General features: G+C 40.4%; 1 protein-coding gene across 3 annotated transcripts; it reads left to right on the top strand.

The window, feature by feature from the left end:
- Nucleotides 1-1,983: 1,983 nt before the first annotated feature.
- zdhhc3a (zDHHC palmitoyltransferase 3a) lies at nucleotides 1,984-19,705 on the top strand. 3 transcript variants are annotated; one of them, XM_085290617.1, is made up of 7 exons: nucleotides 1,984-2,092; nucleotides 3,975-4,398; nucleotides 4,593-4,717; nucleotides 8,975-9,071; nucleotides 9,273-9,354; nucleotides 10,692-10,822; nucleotides 18,127-19,705. In XM_085290617.1, exons 2-7 carry the CDS (start codon nucleotides 4,057-4,059, stop codon nucleotides 18,331-18,333), a joined length of 984 nt encoding a protein of 327 aa, XP_085146743.1. In that variant the 5' UTR covers nucleotides 1,984-2,092; nucleotides 3,975-4,056; the 3' UTR covers nucleotides 18,334-19,705. The 3 variants fall into 3 exon arrangements, with proteins under 3 accessions (XP_085146743.1, XP_085146745.1, XP_085146744.1); XM_085290619.1 differs by lacking the exon at nucleotides 18,127-19,705 and adding an exon at nucleotides 12,144-12,382; XM_085290618.1 differs by having other exon boundaries at nucleotides 2,004-2,092; nucleotides 3,937-4,398.
- Nucleotides 19,706-19,791: the final 86 nt, after the last annotated feature.

Here is a 19,791-nt window from a genome sequence, read left to right as displayed (position 1 = left end):
ACAAAGGAGATGATAGTGGACATGAGGAAGAAGAGGACGCCTCACCAGCCGCTGTTTATCTGGGGCCTAGAAGTGGAGAGGGTGAGCAGCTTTAGGTACTTGGGCGTCTACATCTCTGAGGACCTCACCTGGACACTGAACACCACACAGCTGGTGTATTTCCTGAGGAGGCTGAGGAAGGTTCTACAGCTGCACACTGAGCAGCTGCATTACTTCATGGTACAGCAGCACTACTGGCATGGACCACAAACGCCTGCAGAGAGTGATAACAACTGCAGAGAAGATCATCCAGACTCTGCTGCCCTCTCTGCAGAGCATCTACCATCGCAGAGTCCAGAGGAGAGCTGCCTCCATCCTCAAATACCCCACACACCCCCAACACGGACTGTTCACGCTTCTGCCCTCAGGACGGAGGTTCAGAAGTGTGAAATCCAGAAAATCCAGACTCAACAACTCCTTCTTCCACACTGCAAACAGACTCTTGAACAGCTGACCTGTTTTTGAACAGTAATAATAATTTTTTTTTTGCACATCAGGTCATTCTGCATATTAAGCCAGCATATTAAGCTATAGCTCTTTTGCATACATCTCTGTTTCACATCTCCATATTTTGTCTCCTTTTCTGTCTTTGTTTATTTATTTATTTGTACTATTGTATTTATATGTTCTATTTCTATTGTATATATTAATCGGCGTCTGTGGGTGGACAGCAAAGAAAGAATTTCATTGCACAGAGAAATGCCTTTTTCTCTTATGACATATGACAATACACACTTTGAATCTTGAATCAAAATCAATTAGATAGAAAAGTTAATAAAAAAATTAAAATAAGAATGTATTTAAAAGTTATGCAGGATGTCCAACAACCTTATTGCCAAACATTGTGCTTGAGTGAAACTTGCACCCATAGAGCCACCAAACTACAGGTGGTGAGAGCAATTACAAAGACGTGTTCTCATATCTTACCTACATGGAATAGTTTTTCTTTTCTTTTATTTACTGTAATTTGTAATGGAGCATGAAAAACTTTAAGCAGGATTTCTCTGACTCACAGTCACCTTTGGCAAACCCATTATTCCTGGCCGGTGTAAAACGTGTTACTAGCAGCCACAACAGCAGATTTAAAACTTTGGTGGACTGCAAAATTCCAGGAGATTTGTCTTCTTCTGATGAGCTTAATCAGCATTATGTGAACTTGCTGTTTTATAACTTGATTGTAACACATGTTCATATGTAGTCCAGCTTTAACAGAAGTGTGTTGCTTAGTCATAGCCTTACCATTACCTTAAATGTTTTTTTAAAAAGGTAAGTGATAGGATTTCTGGCTTTATTTTTACAGCCTTGAGACCATCAGTTTTTATGTGTTTGCACTGCCATAAATCAAATGACTCTATTCACTACTGGATATTCAATATGTTCTCCCATATTAGCTTGTCTTCATTGACACACTGTTAAACTCAGAATTAAGTTTAAAATCCAAGAACTACAAAGTTATGAATGATCAGACCTCATAGTATAATTATCCTATTGGAGCATTTCACTCTCAAAGTAAAGGCTTCCTTGTGATTCCTTAAGTTTCTAAAAGTAAAATGCCAGCCAGATTCCTCTGTTATCAAGCTCCTCTTCTGTTGAAACAGCTCTAAGTTTGGGTTTAGGAGAGAGACACTCTCTCCACTTTTAAGACTATGCTTAAACCTTCATTTTGTCTGGATCCAGCACATAGTTGGAACTGAATCAGATAAACCTGCAACGTCCCTCAATTAACATCCCTTCGTGCATTTAAATGCCACTACAGAATGTCATTAGCCTTTGTGTGCTGTTTCCTGTAGACTGTGTTTCGTCCTTCTTGTTGTGCTACACTCTCCGCTTTTCTTATCTAAAACTGATTTAATAAATACTCGGCCTTGGTACTGAGGCAGATACCAGAAATAGGTGCGTCTTGGACGCGTCCTCTGACGCGTAAAACTTAATCGTGGTTCCATTCGCTGCCTTCTACGCCACGACGTCATCATGAAGGGGCGGGAGCACGGCGTCGAGTGGGTAACCAAACAGCAGCAGGGGAGAAAGCCACCGGCGGATGCGCATCGTTCAGGTGAGATTCAGTGGAATATAATGATAATTACAATGAGGTGAAGGCATTGACGCACTCTTTGATTCCTCCTGGTTTGCAGGTAAACGGAAGGATTGTTTTATAAATATGAGAAAACTTAGACGCTTACGCTGATATGGTAGCTACGTAGCTAGTATTAGCTAGCAGTGGGCTGACGGTAATGTGTCGCTCGCTGTTAAACCCGCTTTCCATGTTTCACCACCTTATTGATTTGAATTAGAACAGGCAGTAGAGTAGTCTTCAATAGATTTTAATAATGTTACATTATTAGCCCGGTATTATTGCTCTTACGTGGCTGAAGGTAAAGCTGCTACACACATGGCAACGAAATCGTAACTCCTTCGCACATGAAAACAGGATAATCAGGGAACCATCGAGCCACATTTTTAAGGCGACTGCTCGATATGTACTTTGACAGCTATACTACTGTCTTTCACTCAGGTCATATACATCATCCCGTTATCCAGCTGTAACTTACACGAGGATTGGGTCTTGAATAGAGAAGTGTTGCATTAGGTCACGATAACAGTTTACTACCTTTCAGTGACCTCTCACTGACCAGACATTTCGTGTGTTTGGTGGAGCTCCAGGTTGTGTAAAGCTGAGTGCAGAGACAAAGCTCGGTCATGCAGCTGGCCAGCTTTCACTTCTGAGGAGACGGCTGAAGAATCCTGTGGTGTCCGTAGAAAAAGATCCACCATGTAGAGGATTCCTGAGTGCCGTCTGAATGTTTGATTAAAAACTCTTATGCCTCTTTTCCTCTAGTAATGTTGCAAACACGCTCAAAAGAACTGCGTTGATAGTTTTTGTGACAATTTATTTGCCCACATACCCAGTCACAGCAAACAAGAAAGTTCGGTTCAACCGACATTTCTTGTAACACAAGGGTTTGTCAAAAATCTGCAGTGTCATTCCAGGTGTAACACTGCACATGTGCAAAGCTCACATTTCATTGTTCAGTGATTAGTTGATAACACCAAATTGCGCATACACTAGGTTTTAATGGTTAGAAATGTAAAGGAAAATATCAAGGCTCCGGTAGTGATCTGATTTTTGGAGAAATAGAATTTTTAGTATATGTGTAATATTTTCTAATTGTTAGAGCTCAAAGAAGTTAATAACAAGCTGATATTGGCTATTTGCTGAGTTATCACTATTGGCATTTATGTAAGCTGATACATCAAATTTCATAAAGTAAAGTAAAGTAAATAAAGTAAATGCAATTTCATTGTTCTCTGACAATGACAATAAATAAATAAATACTAAAGAAGAGGAGATAGATACTAGGGTTCTCACAATATTAGAATTTGAAACTTGATACTGATATCCAGGAAAATACTCAATATCAGTTTTGTAATGCATCCTGCAGCAGTAGAAGTCATGGTGAAGAAGTCATAGTTTGAAAAAGTTAACTTGTAATTTTCCCAAATACAAGTTAATTTAACAAAATACGTATTTAAGATGATGTTTAGAGGTTCTGTTCATTCCACAAATTGTTTAGATCATGTCATGACGGATTGTGGGGGGGAAAAAAGTATTTCAGAGCTAAACAAAAGGGTAGAACCACCACAGTGCCTAGACATCTGAGATCATTTAATCATTGTAGCATTTTGGAAAACTTACAAATTAACTTTAAATAAGATGTGGTGTTAGTTTTATATAATAGCGAAATAAAAAAAAATGAAGAAGATAAAAAAAACAAAAACAGTCACTGTGAAAGACTGAACCAGTCACTGCCTGCACTATAAAACTGACCTGACAGCTGGCGGCTAAATTTTTTGAGTTTTTGTTCTTTTTGTGTTTGTTTGTTTTTTTTAAACCTTCAGCTCGTGTACCTAATCTTTGAACCATCCTCACTTCTTAGCATGCGGTGACTAAGGCGGAGGCCTGAAGGCGCTGTGGGTCCATTGGTGGCAGTAGGAGCAGGAATCCAGCTTAGATGAAGGATGAAGAGCCCGGTGCACAGATGTAGGGATGTGGAGCATAACCGTGGACAGTCTGGGGCTGGGGGAGGAACCAGCTGCCTACAGGAGGAACAGCGCATCCCCATCTCCAAAGACGTCATCACTTCCTCCTCTGCCTCGGCCATGTGGTTCATCAGGGATGCCTGCGGCATTGTGTGTGCCATCATCACCTGGCTGCTGGTCTTGTACGCTGAGTTTGTGGTGTTGTTTGTGATGCTGTTGCCCTCCAAGAACCTGATGTACAGTATTGTGAACGGGACTCTGTTCAACACTCTGGCCTTCCTTGCCCTCGCCTCTCACCTCAGGGCCATGTGCACTGACCCTGTAAGTCAGGTTGCATTGGATTATTCATGCATACGAATTGTTTTAATTCTCAATGTCATGCTGACACTTAATGCTCTTTAGCTTTATGAAGTTCTGATTAATGTAGCAGACATTTAATAAAATGACCATTATGGTGATTAATGAGCTGCACATATAACTGAGGTCATCTACTTTATGTACATGTTTCCTGCTAGGGGGCCGTGCCAAAAGGAAACGCCACCAAGGAATACATAGAAAGCCTTCAACTGAAACCAGGACAGGTGGTCTACAAATGTCCCAAGTGCTGCAGCATCAAGCCTGACCGAGCACACCACTGCAGGTAGGGCAAAAAGGATGCGAAATTCCCACTGCCGCATTTGACATTCACAAACTTAGTCCTATGCATCGCTTTAGTGCAGTAACGTCCCCAATTGTAACCTTTCATAAATCCTGAAACTGGTGCAATTCCCATTCTCGGAGGGAGTGACCGAGGTTACTTATTTCTAGCTGCAGCTTACAGATAGAGCCCAACCGATACAGGATTTTTGAGACAAATACCATTATTTGTTCATTTAAACATCTGATATCGGGTGATATTTTTTTCATTCTTACCTATTAAGTATAAACAGATTTCCAGAACATTTGTTGTGTGTAGCTACTTATGATTCCTTACTAAGATAATATGACAGCGGATTCTAAAAATAGGTTTTATTGTCACATCAAGTTGGGGATTACTTGTTTACACTGTGCCACACTCTCCTCGGATCAGAGTCCCTCTGGTGGTCAAAGTATGCAACATCAGCCCTCTAACACAGATGAAGGGTGTTTTCCCTTCTATTGCTTACTTCTCATTTACTGGCTGCTATAAACACATACAAATGCAGACACTAAAATATTTGCCTATAATAAAAGTAGTGATATATTGGTCAGGCTCTATTTACATTTACCCTACATTTGGCCTGCAGGCCACATGCAGGCAAGTTTGAAAAGAGAACTAGTTGTAGAATACACTGTTGAATGTGTTTGGGTGTGATTGCTTTTAAAATGCAGATGTTGTTGTTTGTTTGTTTTTTAGAACCAATCCATAAAGCAACATGAGTGACTAAATAAAGTAACAGACAGTTACAATAAAAGCATATAAAAAACAGGGTGCTACCTTTGTGAGATTCTGTTGTAGTTTCAGAATGATGACATTTTCAGCCTGTTTGAAGGTTAAGAGTTTGTTTTTGGATTAAATTTAGAATTAGGTTTAGGTTCAGATGAAGGTTTGGCTTAACCTGATGGTTACAGTTAGGGAGCAGAGGTTACATTGTGAATGAATACGCTCACAAAGATAGCCAAATAAACATTTGTGTGTGTGTGTCCCTACCAGTCAAAAGTTTGCACACACCTTCTCATTTAATGGTTTTTCCTTATTTTTACTACTTTCTACATTGTAGATACAAACTGAAGATATCGACTTTAAGAAGCAAGATATCGCAGTTATGTAGCAAATAAAAATAATGTCTTATATTTTAGATTACTCAAAAGTAGCCACCTTTAGCTTTGTTGAGAGCGCTGCAAACCCCTGGCCTTCTCTCAGTGAGCTTCATGATGTAGTCACCTGAAATGGTTTTCACGTCACAGGTGTGCCTTAGCAGGCGTCATCTGTGGCGTTTCTTTCCTTCTTAATGGGGTTGGGACCATCAGTTTTGTTGTGCAGAAGTCAGGTTTGTACACAGCTGACAGCCCCATTTGACAGCTGTTAGAATTCATATTATGGCAAGAACCAATCGGCTAAGTAAAGAGAAGTAAGAATCTAACATTACTTTAAGAACTGAAGGTCAGTCAGTCCAGAAAACTGCTAAATCTTTGAATGTGTACCCAAAAACCATCAAGCGCCCCGGGAAGAGTGAGCTCTGCTGCCAAGTATAAATTCATCCGAGTCACCAGCCTCAGAAACCGCAAGTTAACAGCACCTCAGATTAGAGCCCAGATACATGCCACTCCGTTCCGGTTTGTGTTTAGTTGGACCATCATTTCTTTTTCAACAGTACAATGACCCCAAACACACATGGCCTGGCCTCCACAGTCACCTGACCTAAACCCAATCAAGATGGTTTGGGATGAGATGGACTGTAGAGTGAAGGCAAAAAAGACAAGTGCTCAATAACTCTGGGAACTCCTTCAAGACTGTTGGAAAACCATTTCAGGTGACTGCCTCATGAAACTCATCAAGAGAATGGCAAGAGTGTGCAAAGCAGTAATCAAAGCATAGGGTAGCTATTTTGAAAAATATAAAACATATTTTGAGTTATTTCACACTTTTTGTTTATTACATACTTCCATATGTGTTCATTTATAGTTTTGATGCCTTCAGTGAGAATCTACAATGTAAATAGTCATGAAAACAAAGAAAAACAATTAAAACAATTATTTAAAAAATAAAAAACACTTTATCACATACCTAAAACAAAATCGTATTGAATGAAATACGACTTTGTATAAAGTACTTTTGCTATTGTGTTTGTAGTTGAATTCCCCTGCAATTTCAATTCTTCTTGTTCAATGAGAGAAATATAGGCTGTTTTGTGCTTGAACAAGTCTGTTGAAGTCAGGTTCAGTGTTTGGAAATGTGAAGGATAGTGGACAGGTGATGATCACTGAGAGAAGCTCTGTATTTGCATTTGTTAAACCTCTTCACTGAGTTTGTTCACATATCAAAGTAGATCCAAAGAGAACCAACATCTTCTCTGTTTGCATATGAGCAAGAATGTTGCTCTCCAGTTGGCTTGAAAGAAACTGCAACTTTTAAATGAAGGCCTTTACCAGGCTTTATATTTTATGTGCATGTAGGCCCTTGCTTTTCGATTTGGTGTTTAGATCATGCATTAGCGTAGTGTAGTTCAGGATTTCTCTTCTATCTGCATCTCAGACCTCTAAAATATCTTTACCTTTCTTTCTCCAAAACTCTTAAATTTCTGCTCCCATGGTCTTTGTGGCGGAGGTGTGGTCCCTGGCTCAGCTGCAGGGGAGGGGTGGTGCAGTGAGATCACGGGGCAATGCCGTGGTGGTTTGTGACATAGGTGTGTGACGTTTTTAGTTAACGATCTCTCTCTCTCTCTCGGTGTGTGAATTTTAGTGAAACCGGGGCAGAGAGTGGAGAGGTCAGAATGCGGCTGAAAGCTGCACCTGTGGGTGCCAAGCCGAGGAAACAGACAGACTGTCAGTAGTGCGTGTCAGCAATAAAAGAGGAAATAAACCCAAACAGTGTGTCTACGTGTGGTCATTCTTCACACTCTTCATCACTTTGCCCTGTATGAGTCACTTGACAGCTCTGTGGTAGCCTATGTCACCATTTTCAATCAAACAGTGTGCAACTAATTGTGATTCAGTGTTCTCTCCCTGATTACATCATTAACAGGGTTAATTTTTAGCCCTGACTTTCACAGTATCTTCTGGTATATAATACACTGCAAAAATAACAATTTCAGTCACTTTGTCTTACATCTGCTTAAAAGCGCCCACATTTTTTTCTCTGTCAGATTTGGATAGTAATCACTTGTAACACCTGTTAGTTGGTAACATTTTAGTCCAGGCTTGATCAGGCTTGGCATGTCTTGAGCCACCCTCACATCTCTCCATCTTCTGATTTCCTCATACGGTTCCACAGTTCCTCTCTTGGCACCCTATCTTCTGCTTTCTCTAGTTTCACAAAGACACAGTGGAGGTCCTTCTGACTCTTTCTATACTTCTCCATCAGCACTCTCAAAGCAAACGTCACATCTGTAGTGCTCTTTTTCTTCATGAAGCCACACTGCCCCTCACTGATCCTCACCTCTCTTCTTATCCTAGTTTCAACAACTGCTTTCACATAAGTTAATGGTTTGGTTCATCGTTGTACATGCATTTAAAATAAAAACAGCATTTCCCTTCAAAATAAAACCAATAAATTTATATTGTGTTTTCCCACAAAACTGCTAAAACCTAAGTCATTCTCAAATGGGAATCTTACCCGACAGCATTTGGTTGCTAGAATGCATCAAACTGCATGATATATACTTATTTAGGTTTGCATCCTAATTTCCCATTTACCTCATGTGAGCTGCATGTAGCCTTGGGGGTGTATATAGAAGGAATATACTAGTAAGAGAGAACAACCTTAGCTCAACTAAACAACTTCAAATTCAGTACTGCTCTTACTCCGTTTCCTGTCAGTACCAACTACTGAAGTGGATTCAGTGAATTCTTGTTGCGATAGGTGATGAACAAACACACATAGAATAGTATAGCTTATCGGGCCTTTATATTGTAATTGTGTTCATAGGCATGATTGTAGTCACAAAGCAGTAAAGCAACATATTAAATCTTCTCAGGAAATCCAGTAATGATTTCCAAACACTCGCTGTTTGCACAGAACACCCAGCTTTAGCACTAGCCTTACCACCAGCTTCCTGTTTGCTCAAATGCAGAGAATGTAAATCCTTAAACTTTAGTATTTGCATTAAAAACCTTCATTTTTTTCAGTTTATCCCATATTTCATGTTGTCTTTTAGTTTCTTTGTATATTGACAAAACGTTTTGATCCTGGTTTTCAGTTGAATTTCTTCTCTTACAGTGTTTGCAAACGCTGCATACGGAAGATGGACCACCACTGTCCCTGGGTCAACAACTGTGTTGGAGAGAACAACCAAAAGTACTTTGTGCTTTTCACAGTAAGTCCACTGTTAGTCTGTAAATTGACGAAAAAACACCCTGAAGGTTACACCTGTCACATGATTTTCAATCATAAAGTCACCAGTTGTTGCTATAGAAATGGAGCCGTTTCTTGGTAAATGCCACTCTGTTTGTGGTTAGCCTGTGTTGTCAGTTCCTGCTCATTGTATCCACTTTCTCATTTTTCTTTTTTAACCCAGATGTACATTGCACTCACTTCTCTCCACGCTTTGGTCATGGTGGTCTTCCATTTCCTCTACTGCTTTGAAGATGATTGGACGAGTAAGTGCTTTTTCCTTTTTTTACAGTTCTCTTTAGCCTGCAAACACATAAAGAACAGAGCTCTAGATGTAAATAGACATCTTCCCTCAAACATGACAGTAAAGTAATTTGCTTGATTTTATATTTTGTATTTACATACATTGACCATCTTACAATATTCTTCACATTAGTTTCCATTTCTTAAAGGACCATATATCTGTTCTTGTGTTTATCCCATCCTGTTTACATAAATGGGGGACAAACAAACAGAAACGCCTTCTACAGCCACGAAAATCATTGCAATTCAACTAAGGGGGGCACAGGCTGGCTCGTGTGGTCAGTAGATGAGCTACGCCAAATTCCCCTGATCTCAAACCAATCGAGCATCTGTGGGATGTGCTTGAGAAACAAGTCTGATTCATGGAGGCCCCACCTCACATCTTGCAGAACAGATACCACAGCACATCTGTCGAGGGAACCTACACAATATTAGGCAGATGCTCATAATGTTGTGCCTGATCATACATATATGATCTTCATCCACTTTCTATCGGTTATTCTATTCAGCGGTGCTGGGAGTCTGTAGCCTATCCTAGCCCACTGCATCTACATACAACACAAAATCAAAGTTGCACATTCTCCCTCTGGTCTATAGTGGTGTTTGTCCAGCTACATTTTTTTCCATGTGAATTGCCCAGTTTTGAAAATGTTGGCTTTTTTTAGTTTCCAAAGTTATGACCCAGGCACTGCAAAAAAAAAAAATCCACAACTTCTTATCCATAATCAAGGATTCTTATCTATAAACAAGGTTTATGGAATAACCGCGTCATGAGGAAAGAGGTCTTGTTGCTGAGCTTTCAAATGATTTTTTTGGTGGGCTTTTAGTTTGTCAATGCAATTGCTATTTAGGTCCATAATATTAAAGAGAATGCAGGCATTTCTATTGGTGATAAAACCAAGCAACTGAAACCTAAACAATCTGGACATACATCAGACCACAGGCTAGAGGAAAGGATCATTTTGGGCCATCAGACAGATATTTATGTCCTGCCACTATAAGTGTCATTATATGGCAATGCTTGCAACTCCTTAGGACAAATGAAAATATGAAATATTGTTGACATGAGTACATCTTGTCTCTACTTCTTTGTTGTGACATTTATTTTCCTTCCAGTTACTGATGCCGTAACTTCCTGATCCCGTACAATAGTCTTTAAGAAGTTGACCTAAGCTCATACTCGCTGGCTTCAAAGCTTTGCATCGTCACTGTAGAGCTGCAGTTGGATGCAGCAGTTCCTCTATGAATCTCTTCTTTGCCCTTTCACTTCCCTGTGTCCACCTCCCTCCCATTCCCCCAGAGTGCAGTACCTTCTCTCCTCCAGCAACAGTCATCCTCCTCATACTCCTGTGCTTTGAGGGCCTCCTCTTCCTCATCTTCACCTCTGTGATGTTCGGCACCCAAGTCCACTCCATCTGTACCGACGAGACCGTAAGTGACCCAGTTTACCATCCTGTTAACCACCTCCTTTTAACTCCTCTGTGCTTCAGGACTTCTCCCTGCTGCTGCAACTCTCAACTTCTTTTAACATGAATATCTTTAACGTCTCAAAACATCAGCTGACGTCTCTTACTCTGCAGCAGAACTTCAACCTTAAGTGCCTTAAAAGCAAATAATTTGAGTTACACCTACCATCATATCAGAAATTGCAGAGGTGGATCATAGACTTCTGTAGAGCCTGATTTGTTTTTGCAACCAAAGGAAGTCACCTCCTACTGGCTGTTTTTCCATCTTTTTTATGGCAGAGTGACAATAACAATGCCTCAACTCCAACCTGCCAATGTTTAATTCATACTGTCTTTTAAAGTATGAGGCAACTGTGGCTGTGACTGTTGCAGTATCAATCTGTAAATAGGACCTTTCCTCACACGAGACATTTAGACTCAGCAGGAAAAGTGCAGGTGTAACTCATAACAGCAATAATAGTAACATCTCAGTCCTTTCCAGACTTGTGGATTAATGTGATACAAAATCAAGCAATTCTGTACTCCTGTGCTTCTTTCTGTTGTGGAGATGTCTCATGTAACAAAAGGTTCATTAGCCTGATTTATCTATACATCCATCCTCATCCTTCTCCCAGTGTTACTACCCCAACTATATATAAGCTCTCTCTCTCTCACTCACTTTGTCTTTGGTGAGCTAGTTAAACTGAATAAAGTCACAACTTTTCACAGGCAAATAGTGCACGTAGCTTTGTGTGCATTGGCTAGCTTTAATAAAGGAGACTAAAACACAAAGTTTACCAGTTAAACTGCTGAGCAGAGTCCAGATTTTACACCTGCTCATTACCAGTAGTCTGCCCCCTGGTGGTGAGTCTAATGTGCTGTTCATGAAGGGCAGGCCTGTATGCAATTTTATAATAAAGGTCCGTTTGTCAGTGTATCAGCGAAAGAAGGAATCTCTGTCTTCTCAAGTTTGGAGCTGAAATAATCAAGCACACGGCGCCTGTGTGCATGGGAAGCATAGCTCACCAAACCAAACTCTCCCTGTTTTCAACTTCTTTTTGTCTGCAACTCCAGACCTTATTTATTATGAAGAGAGGGCTTTAGCATACACAGGGCTGTGCAACACACAAGGGAAGGGCACAACATCGGCTCTCCACTGTCCTAATTCAGCAGCGCCTGACGTGCAGCCCCCGATGATCTTATTTTTATCTTTCTAATACAGAAATGGGTATTTGGAGTTTGTGATTACTGTGATCGCTGGGCCGCAAAAGCACACCAACTGAAGTTTGGTTGTCTCTCGTTTTCAGGGCATAGAGCAATTGAAAAAGGAAGAGAGAAGATGGGCTAAAAAAACTAAGTGGATGAACATGAGGGCGGTATTCGGACACCCTTTCTCCATATTGTGGTTTAGCCCTTTCTCCACCCCCGACCACGGGAAGGCTGAGACCTACCAATATGTGGTGTGAAGGCTCAGCACAGGGAGTGATCAAAACCAAAGTGGGAAGGCCTGCACCCCCCCCCCCCCCCCCCCCCCCCACACACACACACACACACACACACACACAGCTCAACGCGATTTACACTGTATATCCCACATTAGCAATGGACAGCTTTTCATGTGCTTTTTTTGTGTTGCCAACTAAGTGCTCTATACGTTTGATTTTTGTGTTGCCTTGAGTGAGTCGAGTTGCAGAGAAAAAGAAACACTTTACAGTCGTGTTTGCAAACACTGTGATGGATCTGTTTGTTTCTGACCTGCTTTCTTTCTCCTCTATCAGAAGCCCCTCTCTCTTCTTACTGTTTCCTTTTTGCTTCTCCCTAAAGGGTTAGTTCAGCTAAATTATAAAGAAAAAGCAGGTATTATGTATTTCCTGTAATTGCCAGCTAATTTCATTACAGTGAAAATAGGAAATGATGTATAAGGTAAACAAAAATGCTTCATAAACTGGCGAAGCACCGAGTTTTAGGACATTTTAAGGACTATTTTAGGGTAAAACTGGCTGGAAACTGCAGGTCTCCAGATTATATTAAAATCACACATCAGGGTTAGAGTTACTGTAATTCCACATTAGCTATTCTGATGCCAGTAGAGAGCTTGGTGGATTTTTTTAGATGAACTGACCCTTTAAATATTACTCAATGTCAGTGTGTTCCAGACATGGACTGGATAAAGCTTTTAAATGGGTCTACTCAGGAATGGATTGTCTGAACCATTCAGTAATCAGACCCACGCTCAGGCCGACCCTCTGTTATAGCACATCAACATCTTGCCTTTGTTACAGTGGGATTTTTCATAGTTACTGAAAAAAATCTCTCAAGAATCAAATGCAAAGAAAGTGAAAGCAAAACACAACAATTCTAAAAAAGAATTTACATTAGAATTGCATAGAGTGCTCCATTTGGTTATGATAATCTTCACCTTTGTTTCTGGGTTCAGACTTTTCCTCTTTGGTCTTTTTTTCAGCCCCAGTTCTGACACAAAGCTCTCGTGTGGGCTAGTTACACTTAGATGAACATGTCAGTGGACTGAAAGTAAAACTCCATTAATTAGAGAATGGGCTATCCCTCAGTCTGTCCTAACTGAGATGTTATTATGACTGCTGTTGACATTAGAAGGTATTACCGCTTGTTGAATCTGTGCATCACTGACTGTTGTCTAAAAGTAGCTGACCAATGGGGACGCAGCACTGTAAGGCCAGCCATGAGAACTTCACAACGGTGGCGCTCTTGTAGTTTCTATGTATGTTCTACCTTTGAGTGTTTTTGCTCTTCTTTGATTCACTTTTTTCATTCTTGGGAGATTTTTTTTAAAATTTCATTAATAGGACAAAAGTTAATCCAAAGACTTTTGGTCTGTTATGTTTGTGATGAGAGTTCTAATTTTCCAAATGGATCCCTTTTCTTCCCTATTAGCAGTGACTTTCAGATTGTCTCATTCTTACATTCAGGGTGGAGTTGAAAGCAGTTTTGAAAACAGAGCTCTGTTATCTCATCATGTAAAAACCTGCACATTACACTGCATTTAACCGTTTGGGTTCTCATTAATGTAAGACTACACGAGGCAAGGGATCGCAGTGGTACCAAAAAGCAGAGCTGATAGCCTGCTGTGACTAAAGGATAGCAGATGTACTGAATATTTAAAGTGGGCTTGTTATGCTCATTCCCAGCTCCACAGTTCCATTCTTGGTCTCTGTTTTCTTTAAACTGTGAATCATGCAAAGCTAAGCTAGTAATCTTTATTTATCCTGTGAGGGACCTTTGTGCTCATCTGAAACGAGGTGGTGTAGTTCCCTACCTTTGAGGCAGCCCTTTCTCAAAACCAACTATATTCTGATTGGCTGCCTCTTGTAAAAAGAATGTTTGAGTTGGATGGAGCTTCTGTGTCCACAGTCAGAGCCAGAGAGCCATGTTAGAGAGATCCTCTGTCTTTGACATCAAACAGAGGAAAGAGTAGAACAAACAGTTTGAAACTGAGTTTAGAGCAGTCTGAAGTCTCACCTCATTATTTGAAACTTATTTAATATAAGCACCCAGCATAATAACACAAAGTATGGCTCAAAATAAGGAAAAGCAAAACAAATTAGGTCTGATTTAGTAGCTGACCCTTGATCAGCTATTGAAAGTCCGTTTTGGAGGATCTCTGTGATTAAACAAAAAAGACCAAAAAGTCACGCTGCAGCCTAATCATGTTTTCAGTGATTTTTAGCACCTACAACATTGTCCCTGTTTCCTCTCTGATACATGCTCAAGAAAAACAAAGCCTCTTGGAAGACAGAAATGCATCTTATTTTTGGCTAAAACAAACCAGGAGGTTTCTGTTTGTTCCAGCAAACAGATCCAGATTCTCAGTGTTTAAGCTGGCAGTCTGAGTTCTGCTAAAGGAAGGAAAGGGAAAGCCTTTCAAAGGTGACTGATGTCGACCTCAGCCTGTCTTTAAGCAGGAAAAACATGTGGGTTAGAATGATGCTGACAGTCTGTCAACATATGTTCATTCTGGATTTTGTTTTTTATGTTGTTGGGGGTTTTTTTGTGTTATTTTTTTTATAAGAAAGGTTTAGCCTCCTACAGTAGCCTCCCACTAACACTCTGTTTGCATGAATACGTGCCAGTGAATCACAGCTCTAAGCCCATGTGGTGTTTTGATGTTGTGAGCGTGTGCCAAATTCAATAAAACCCACAATTCTGCGATTATTTGGGAACCCTTTGATATGAATTTGCTCTGAAGGGACACTGGCTTCAGTTTAAAATCCTCTTCGCTGCCGGAAATGTATAAAATCATGTTCGGAGTTAAAGAGAAGACGTGGATTTAGAATATTCATTTCTGCACCATGCCAGCCTACAAAGCATTTAACCGAGGTATTAACATTCACTATCCAATTTAAAGTCGTTAAAAAAGAAGATTTAATTTCACTTTGTATTTCTTTGTATTTATCATTTGAGATTTTCTCCTGGGTGAACTGCTTTGTTCCAAAGTGTGCGGTTTTATTCTTCTATTCTTTGTTTACATGATATTGTGTGTATCCTTTGTTTTTGAATGCATGGTACAGCTGAAGGCTAGTTTAATTGTGTATGTGAAACACTGCTGGTATGATGAAGCAGCTGAGTGACGGCAGAGATTATTATTATTGTTTTGTTATTTTTACAGAAATTTTAATTCTTTCTAAATATTCTGAAGAGATTTCAGCACGTGCACAGAGAATAAAATCTTCTCAGATGCAATGCAACAACTGTGTTTGCTTCCTTTGTGGAGGTGCATTTATTTACTTTTGCCTGTCCCTTTATTTTATATTCAAATAGTAATACCGGAGCAGATGTGGGTTTTTTGTTGGGTTTTTTTTCCTCCTTCTCCCCGTGCACACAGTTCTTATATGGCCCTCACATCCTGCATTTTCCCTCCGTCCTTGTCTTCCATTCTGCTCCCACGTCTGGGATCCTCCTCCCCCCGATACTGTGTCCTCTCCTCACTCATGCATTTTTGCTTTGGTTGATAACTCACTCTGCCGAAAGCTTTCCGAAGCAGACAGCCCTTTGTAATCTTGACTGAGGTAAGCTTGCGAACAGCAGTCACATTGGCCGTCCCCATCAAGCTTGACATGTCACATGTATGCACGCTTCAATCAGAAGGCCGACGTGTGCTTTCAGTTCCTCCTTTGCTGTTTTACTTCAACCAAACGGTTTGAATGAATGAGTGAGTTCTGTCTGTGATGCATGTGCCATCTGTTTATTTTTGAAGTGCATGCCAGTCTTTTTGGACAGCAGCATGAAATGTTGGGCATGTTTCTTTAAAAACAAATTGAATAACATGGAACCTAAAGCATTTAGAGGACACTGTTAAAACTCATCAGAAGTCAAGTCATCTAACTTCTCAGTTAGTGTTAACTGTAACTTGTGGCCATGAAGCAACCTTTGCACCAGTACACTAGAAGATGGCTGTAAAATCCACTGTTTGCACTGCATAAATATAAGTCCCAAAGTTGAAACTAATATTAGATTCAGCCGTCTGAGTTACCCAAATGGATCTTTGACTGTCACTAAAAATACTCTGTCAAGACTCAGGTTGTTTTTTTTTTTTTACATTTACATTTAAAACACAAAATTCCCGAAAACTACCTTCAGTGGCATGTACTTGAGTTTCTTAACTAAGCATAAAGACTATAAACAGGGCACCTGCTAGCCTAACCCCGTAAGCACTCTAAAGCTCACAGAACTACACGTTGCCCCAAAAAGTTGATTCTGTTCATTTGGACGGAGTGTTTTCAGTGGGAGAAACGCTTTGTCACTCATCCAAGTGACTTCTTTAATGTCAGCTGATTGCAGGTTTACTTCACCTTATAAAACAGTACCTTTGCACAATGACTGAAACCTCCACCGGCAGGAGTCAAGGAGGCAATTTACGACCATCTATGAATGGAGGAGGGGGCTTAACGGTACCTCCTGCCATGTTACAATGCTGTGATTGCAGCCATTCCCCAACTCTCTGTGAATGGTACTCATGACCATTGATCAATGGTTTTTGATCAGTGCTGATAACAAATTTGCATATTAATGATCAAAAAACTCAACTGCCCATTGTTCGCCATTCAGTCATTATGCACATGTACTAGGATGAAGCGTTTTCAGTGGGAGAAACGTTTCGTCCAGATGAACAGAAGCAACTTTTAAGGATTTCCTAACCTGGATGATTGAGCATGCATCCAGATGAGTACATGTTGCTTTAGGTTAATATCTTGGAACACAGTCCTTCTAAAATAACTTCTTACATTAGTTCTAGAAGTATCTGTCAGCGTTACTTTTTGCCATTATACATTAGAAATCAGAACTGTTGGCCATCTTGAAATGAACCCCAAAACTAACAAACTGGAGGGAAAAACAATCCTATCCCACCTTCTCAAAGTTCAGGGTGACCTCTTCAAGTGCCTTCTGTTTGGACAGCAGTCGTGAACCCCAAATATTGAGTCTACTTTAATGAATGGCAAACATTTTTGAAGCTGGAGCGTGCCTACTATCAGTCAACACCCACACATTGGACATCAAAGCCAGAATCGCATCCAAAAACTCAGACATTGCGTATTTATCAAGCAGGGCTTTAAAGACTCCTTAAAAATGACTGATTTAGCACTTCTAGAGAGGCTGACATGTTTTGAGTGGGAGCCAGGTGAAAGCATCATTACTGTTACTGGTGTTGTATTATAAGCTGCTTCCTGCATTAGCCTAAGCCTCAAGTTTGTGGTAGCTGGCACTTGGTTTGGATTAGGAAGTAACATTCAAAGGTCTGAGGATAAAAATAAACGGACAAATTATTACCAAGAGGGCATCCACTGAAGCCTCATTTACTTCAGCTGGACTTAAATGTGCTTTGAGACAGTCAGCCAGTCCAAATATGTCTCTGGTGCTTTGTTGTAGGAACGAAGACCTGTAAAAGTAATCACATTCCCATCAGCCTCAGCTGCATTAGAGCAGCTGGCTCCACTGCCAGTCCCGTTCTCTTTGCTTCCTGGCCAGTACACACAGGATAAATGGCAGCAATGACAAGTAAATGATTAAACCCTCAACCTGAAGACTTTTTATTTTATTTTTTTAAATAAGCTGGACATGTTTAAGTGTCTGAGGGACTAGCACAAAAAAGCAAAACCATCACATAGTAACATACTATCACCAGTTTTGTGTTGTGGATGTCATTGATGGTGCATGCAGGTGATCCCATGCAGTGCTTTTTTTTTTTTTTTTTTTTTGCGCTTTGTTTGTCTCTCTGCCCCTTCACCTCAGAACCTCACTGTTTTTTGTCTCCAGGGGATCGAGCGGCTGAAGGGGGAGACGGGGAAGTGGGGGAAAGTTCCGTGTTGGGAGGCCATGCAGATTGCATTCGGAGGCCCCTTCTCACTGTCCTGGTGCAGCCCTTTTTCAGGCTTGAGCTGCAAGAAGAGCCCTGAGCACCACGTCGCCATCCCCCAGGGAGAGATCATCGAGGAGGATGTCATAGAGATACCACTCAACTAGCGCCACCTGCTGGGGAAAGCATAAATTGCAGACAGGCAGGATTTCTTGACAAGCACAAAGATATTTTTGAAACTGGACTTTCTAAATGTTGAAAAACTGCCCAGAATTTATTTTAATTATGTATGCATTTCTTTATGTACAGGACTTTTTTCTGGATATATTTTACAGTTTCTGTTCCTACCTTCAGTGTAGCCATTTGATAGGTGTGCAGAGCACCCATTATCAAACTTTTGTATCTTAGCTTAATACTTGCACACATAACTGAAGGTCTAATGTGCATTTTAAGGATCTCATATTTCTCTACTAAATCTGCCAAACCTGCAGCATTTTCCTGAATTTGTCTCTAGGAAAACGCTGTGAGGACTCAAAGCTCAGTCAGCTCAGTGTTTGGAGAAGAGAATACTGTAAAGTGCCTCCCTGAGCTGCCTCAGAACACCACTAACAGCAGCTCTGCTCCAGCACTGTAGCACAAATGGTTCCTTTCAACCTTCTTGCCTTCCCCCCCAGATTTGAACAGCCAGTTTCACAGATAACGGTTAAGCCTAGAAATACAAACTCTCCATTTGGAAAAGGTTTTTAGTCTAAGATTAGGCTTGACCCATGTCTGAGAAACTAGTTCGAGCTCACCTCGTGCCTTATCTATCTTTACTGAGCAAATGTTTGAAACACTACATTGTTTTATTACTCATCTTGATTCCAGACTGTCTCAAGTTGCCATTTTCATATTTCTCGCTCCATTGCACATGTGGGAAAAGGGCAGTAGATGACTTCATATAGAGGATTTTTATTGTGTGTGTATGTAAGCTGGAGGATAAGGGCTTCTAACTGCTAAATGGCTGCTGGACATTATGGGATCACTTATGTTTAATCATGTTTACATTGCTTTAATAATCTACTCATTGTGTGGGTTCCTTCCTTATATGAATGGTCATTCTTTTTTGTTTGTTTGTTTTAAATCTAGTGACAGATTATTTGTTTGTTTTTAGCAAATACATCTGCAGTGTTTGAATTGTACACCAAAAGCTACTGACAGTCCAGTTCAAAACTTAATAGGAACATTTTTTCATACAGCCTTATCATCTCATCTAATCGACTGCGAGAAAGGAAAAAAACATATTTATCAACGTGTCAGAGCACTCCTTACGTTGTGGTACATCTTATCTCCTGTTGTGTTTTTCTGCACTGATTCCATTCTGTTCCACTGTGACCACTTTCAGCTCTTCTGCTTCGATGCCTTTGATGATAGCCAACCACAGAAGACAAATACAGCTGTTGTGGTAGAAGTGTGTATCATAATTGGAGAAAACATTACACCTCATTTGCAGCTGAGGCACAGCTAAGTGGTCTGGAATAAATGGGTGTTCAGACAGAACAGCAGGCATGTTGTTTGTATCGTCCTGGGGGAAACATGGTGCCCTCCAAATTTTCATTCAATTTAATTTGAACAAAACACATCTG

The sequence above is a fragment of the Mchenga conophoros genome, linkage group LG11 (genome assembly GCF_057382185.1).
Source record: "Mchenga conophoros isolate Kocher_MC1m ecotype Shallow Benthic linkage group LG11, M_conophoros_male_GT1.1, whole genome shotgun sequence".
NCBI lineage: Eukaryota > Metazoa > Chordata > Actinopteri > Cichliformes > Cichlidae > Mchenga > Mchenga conophoros.
Note: the sequence above shows the minus strand (reverse complement) of the source record. Positions and strands in the feature narration are given on the sequence as shown.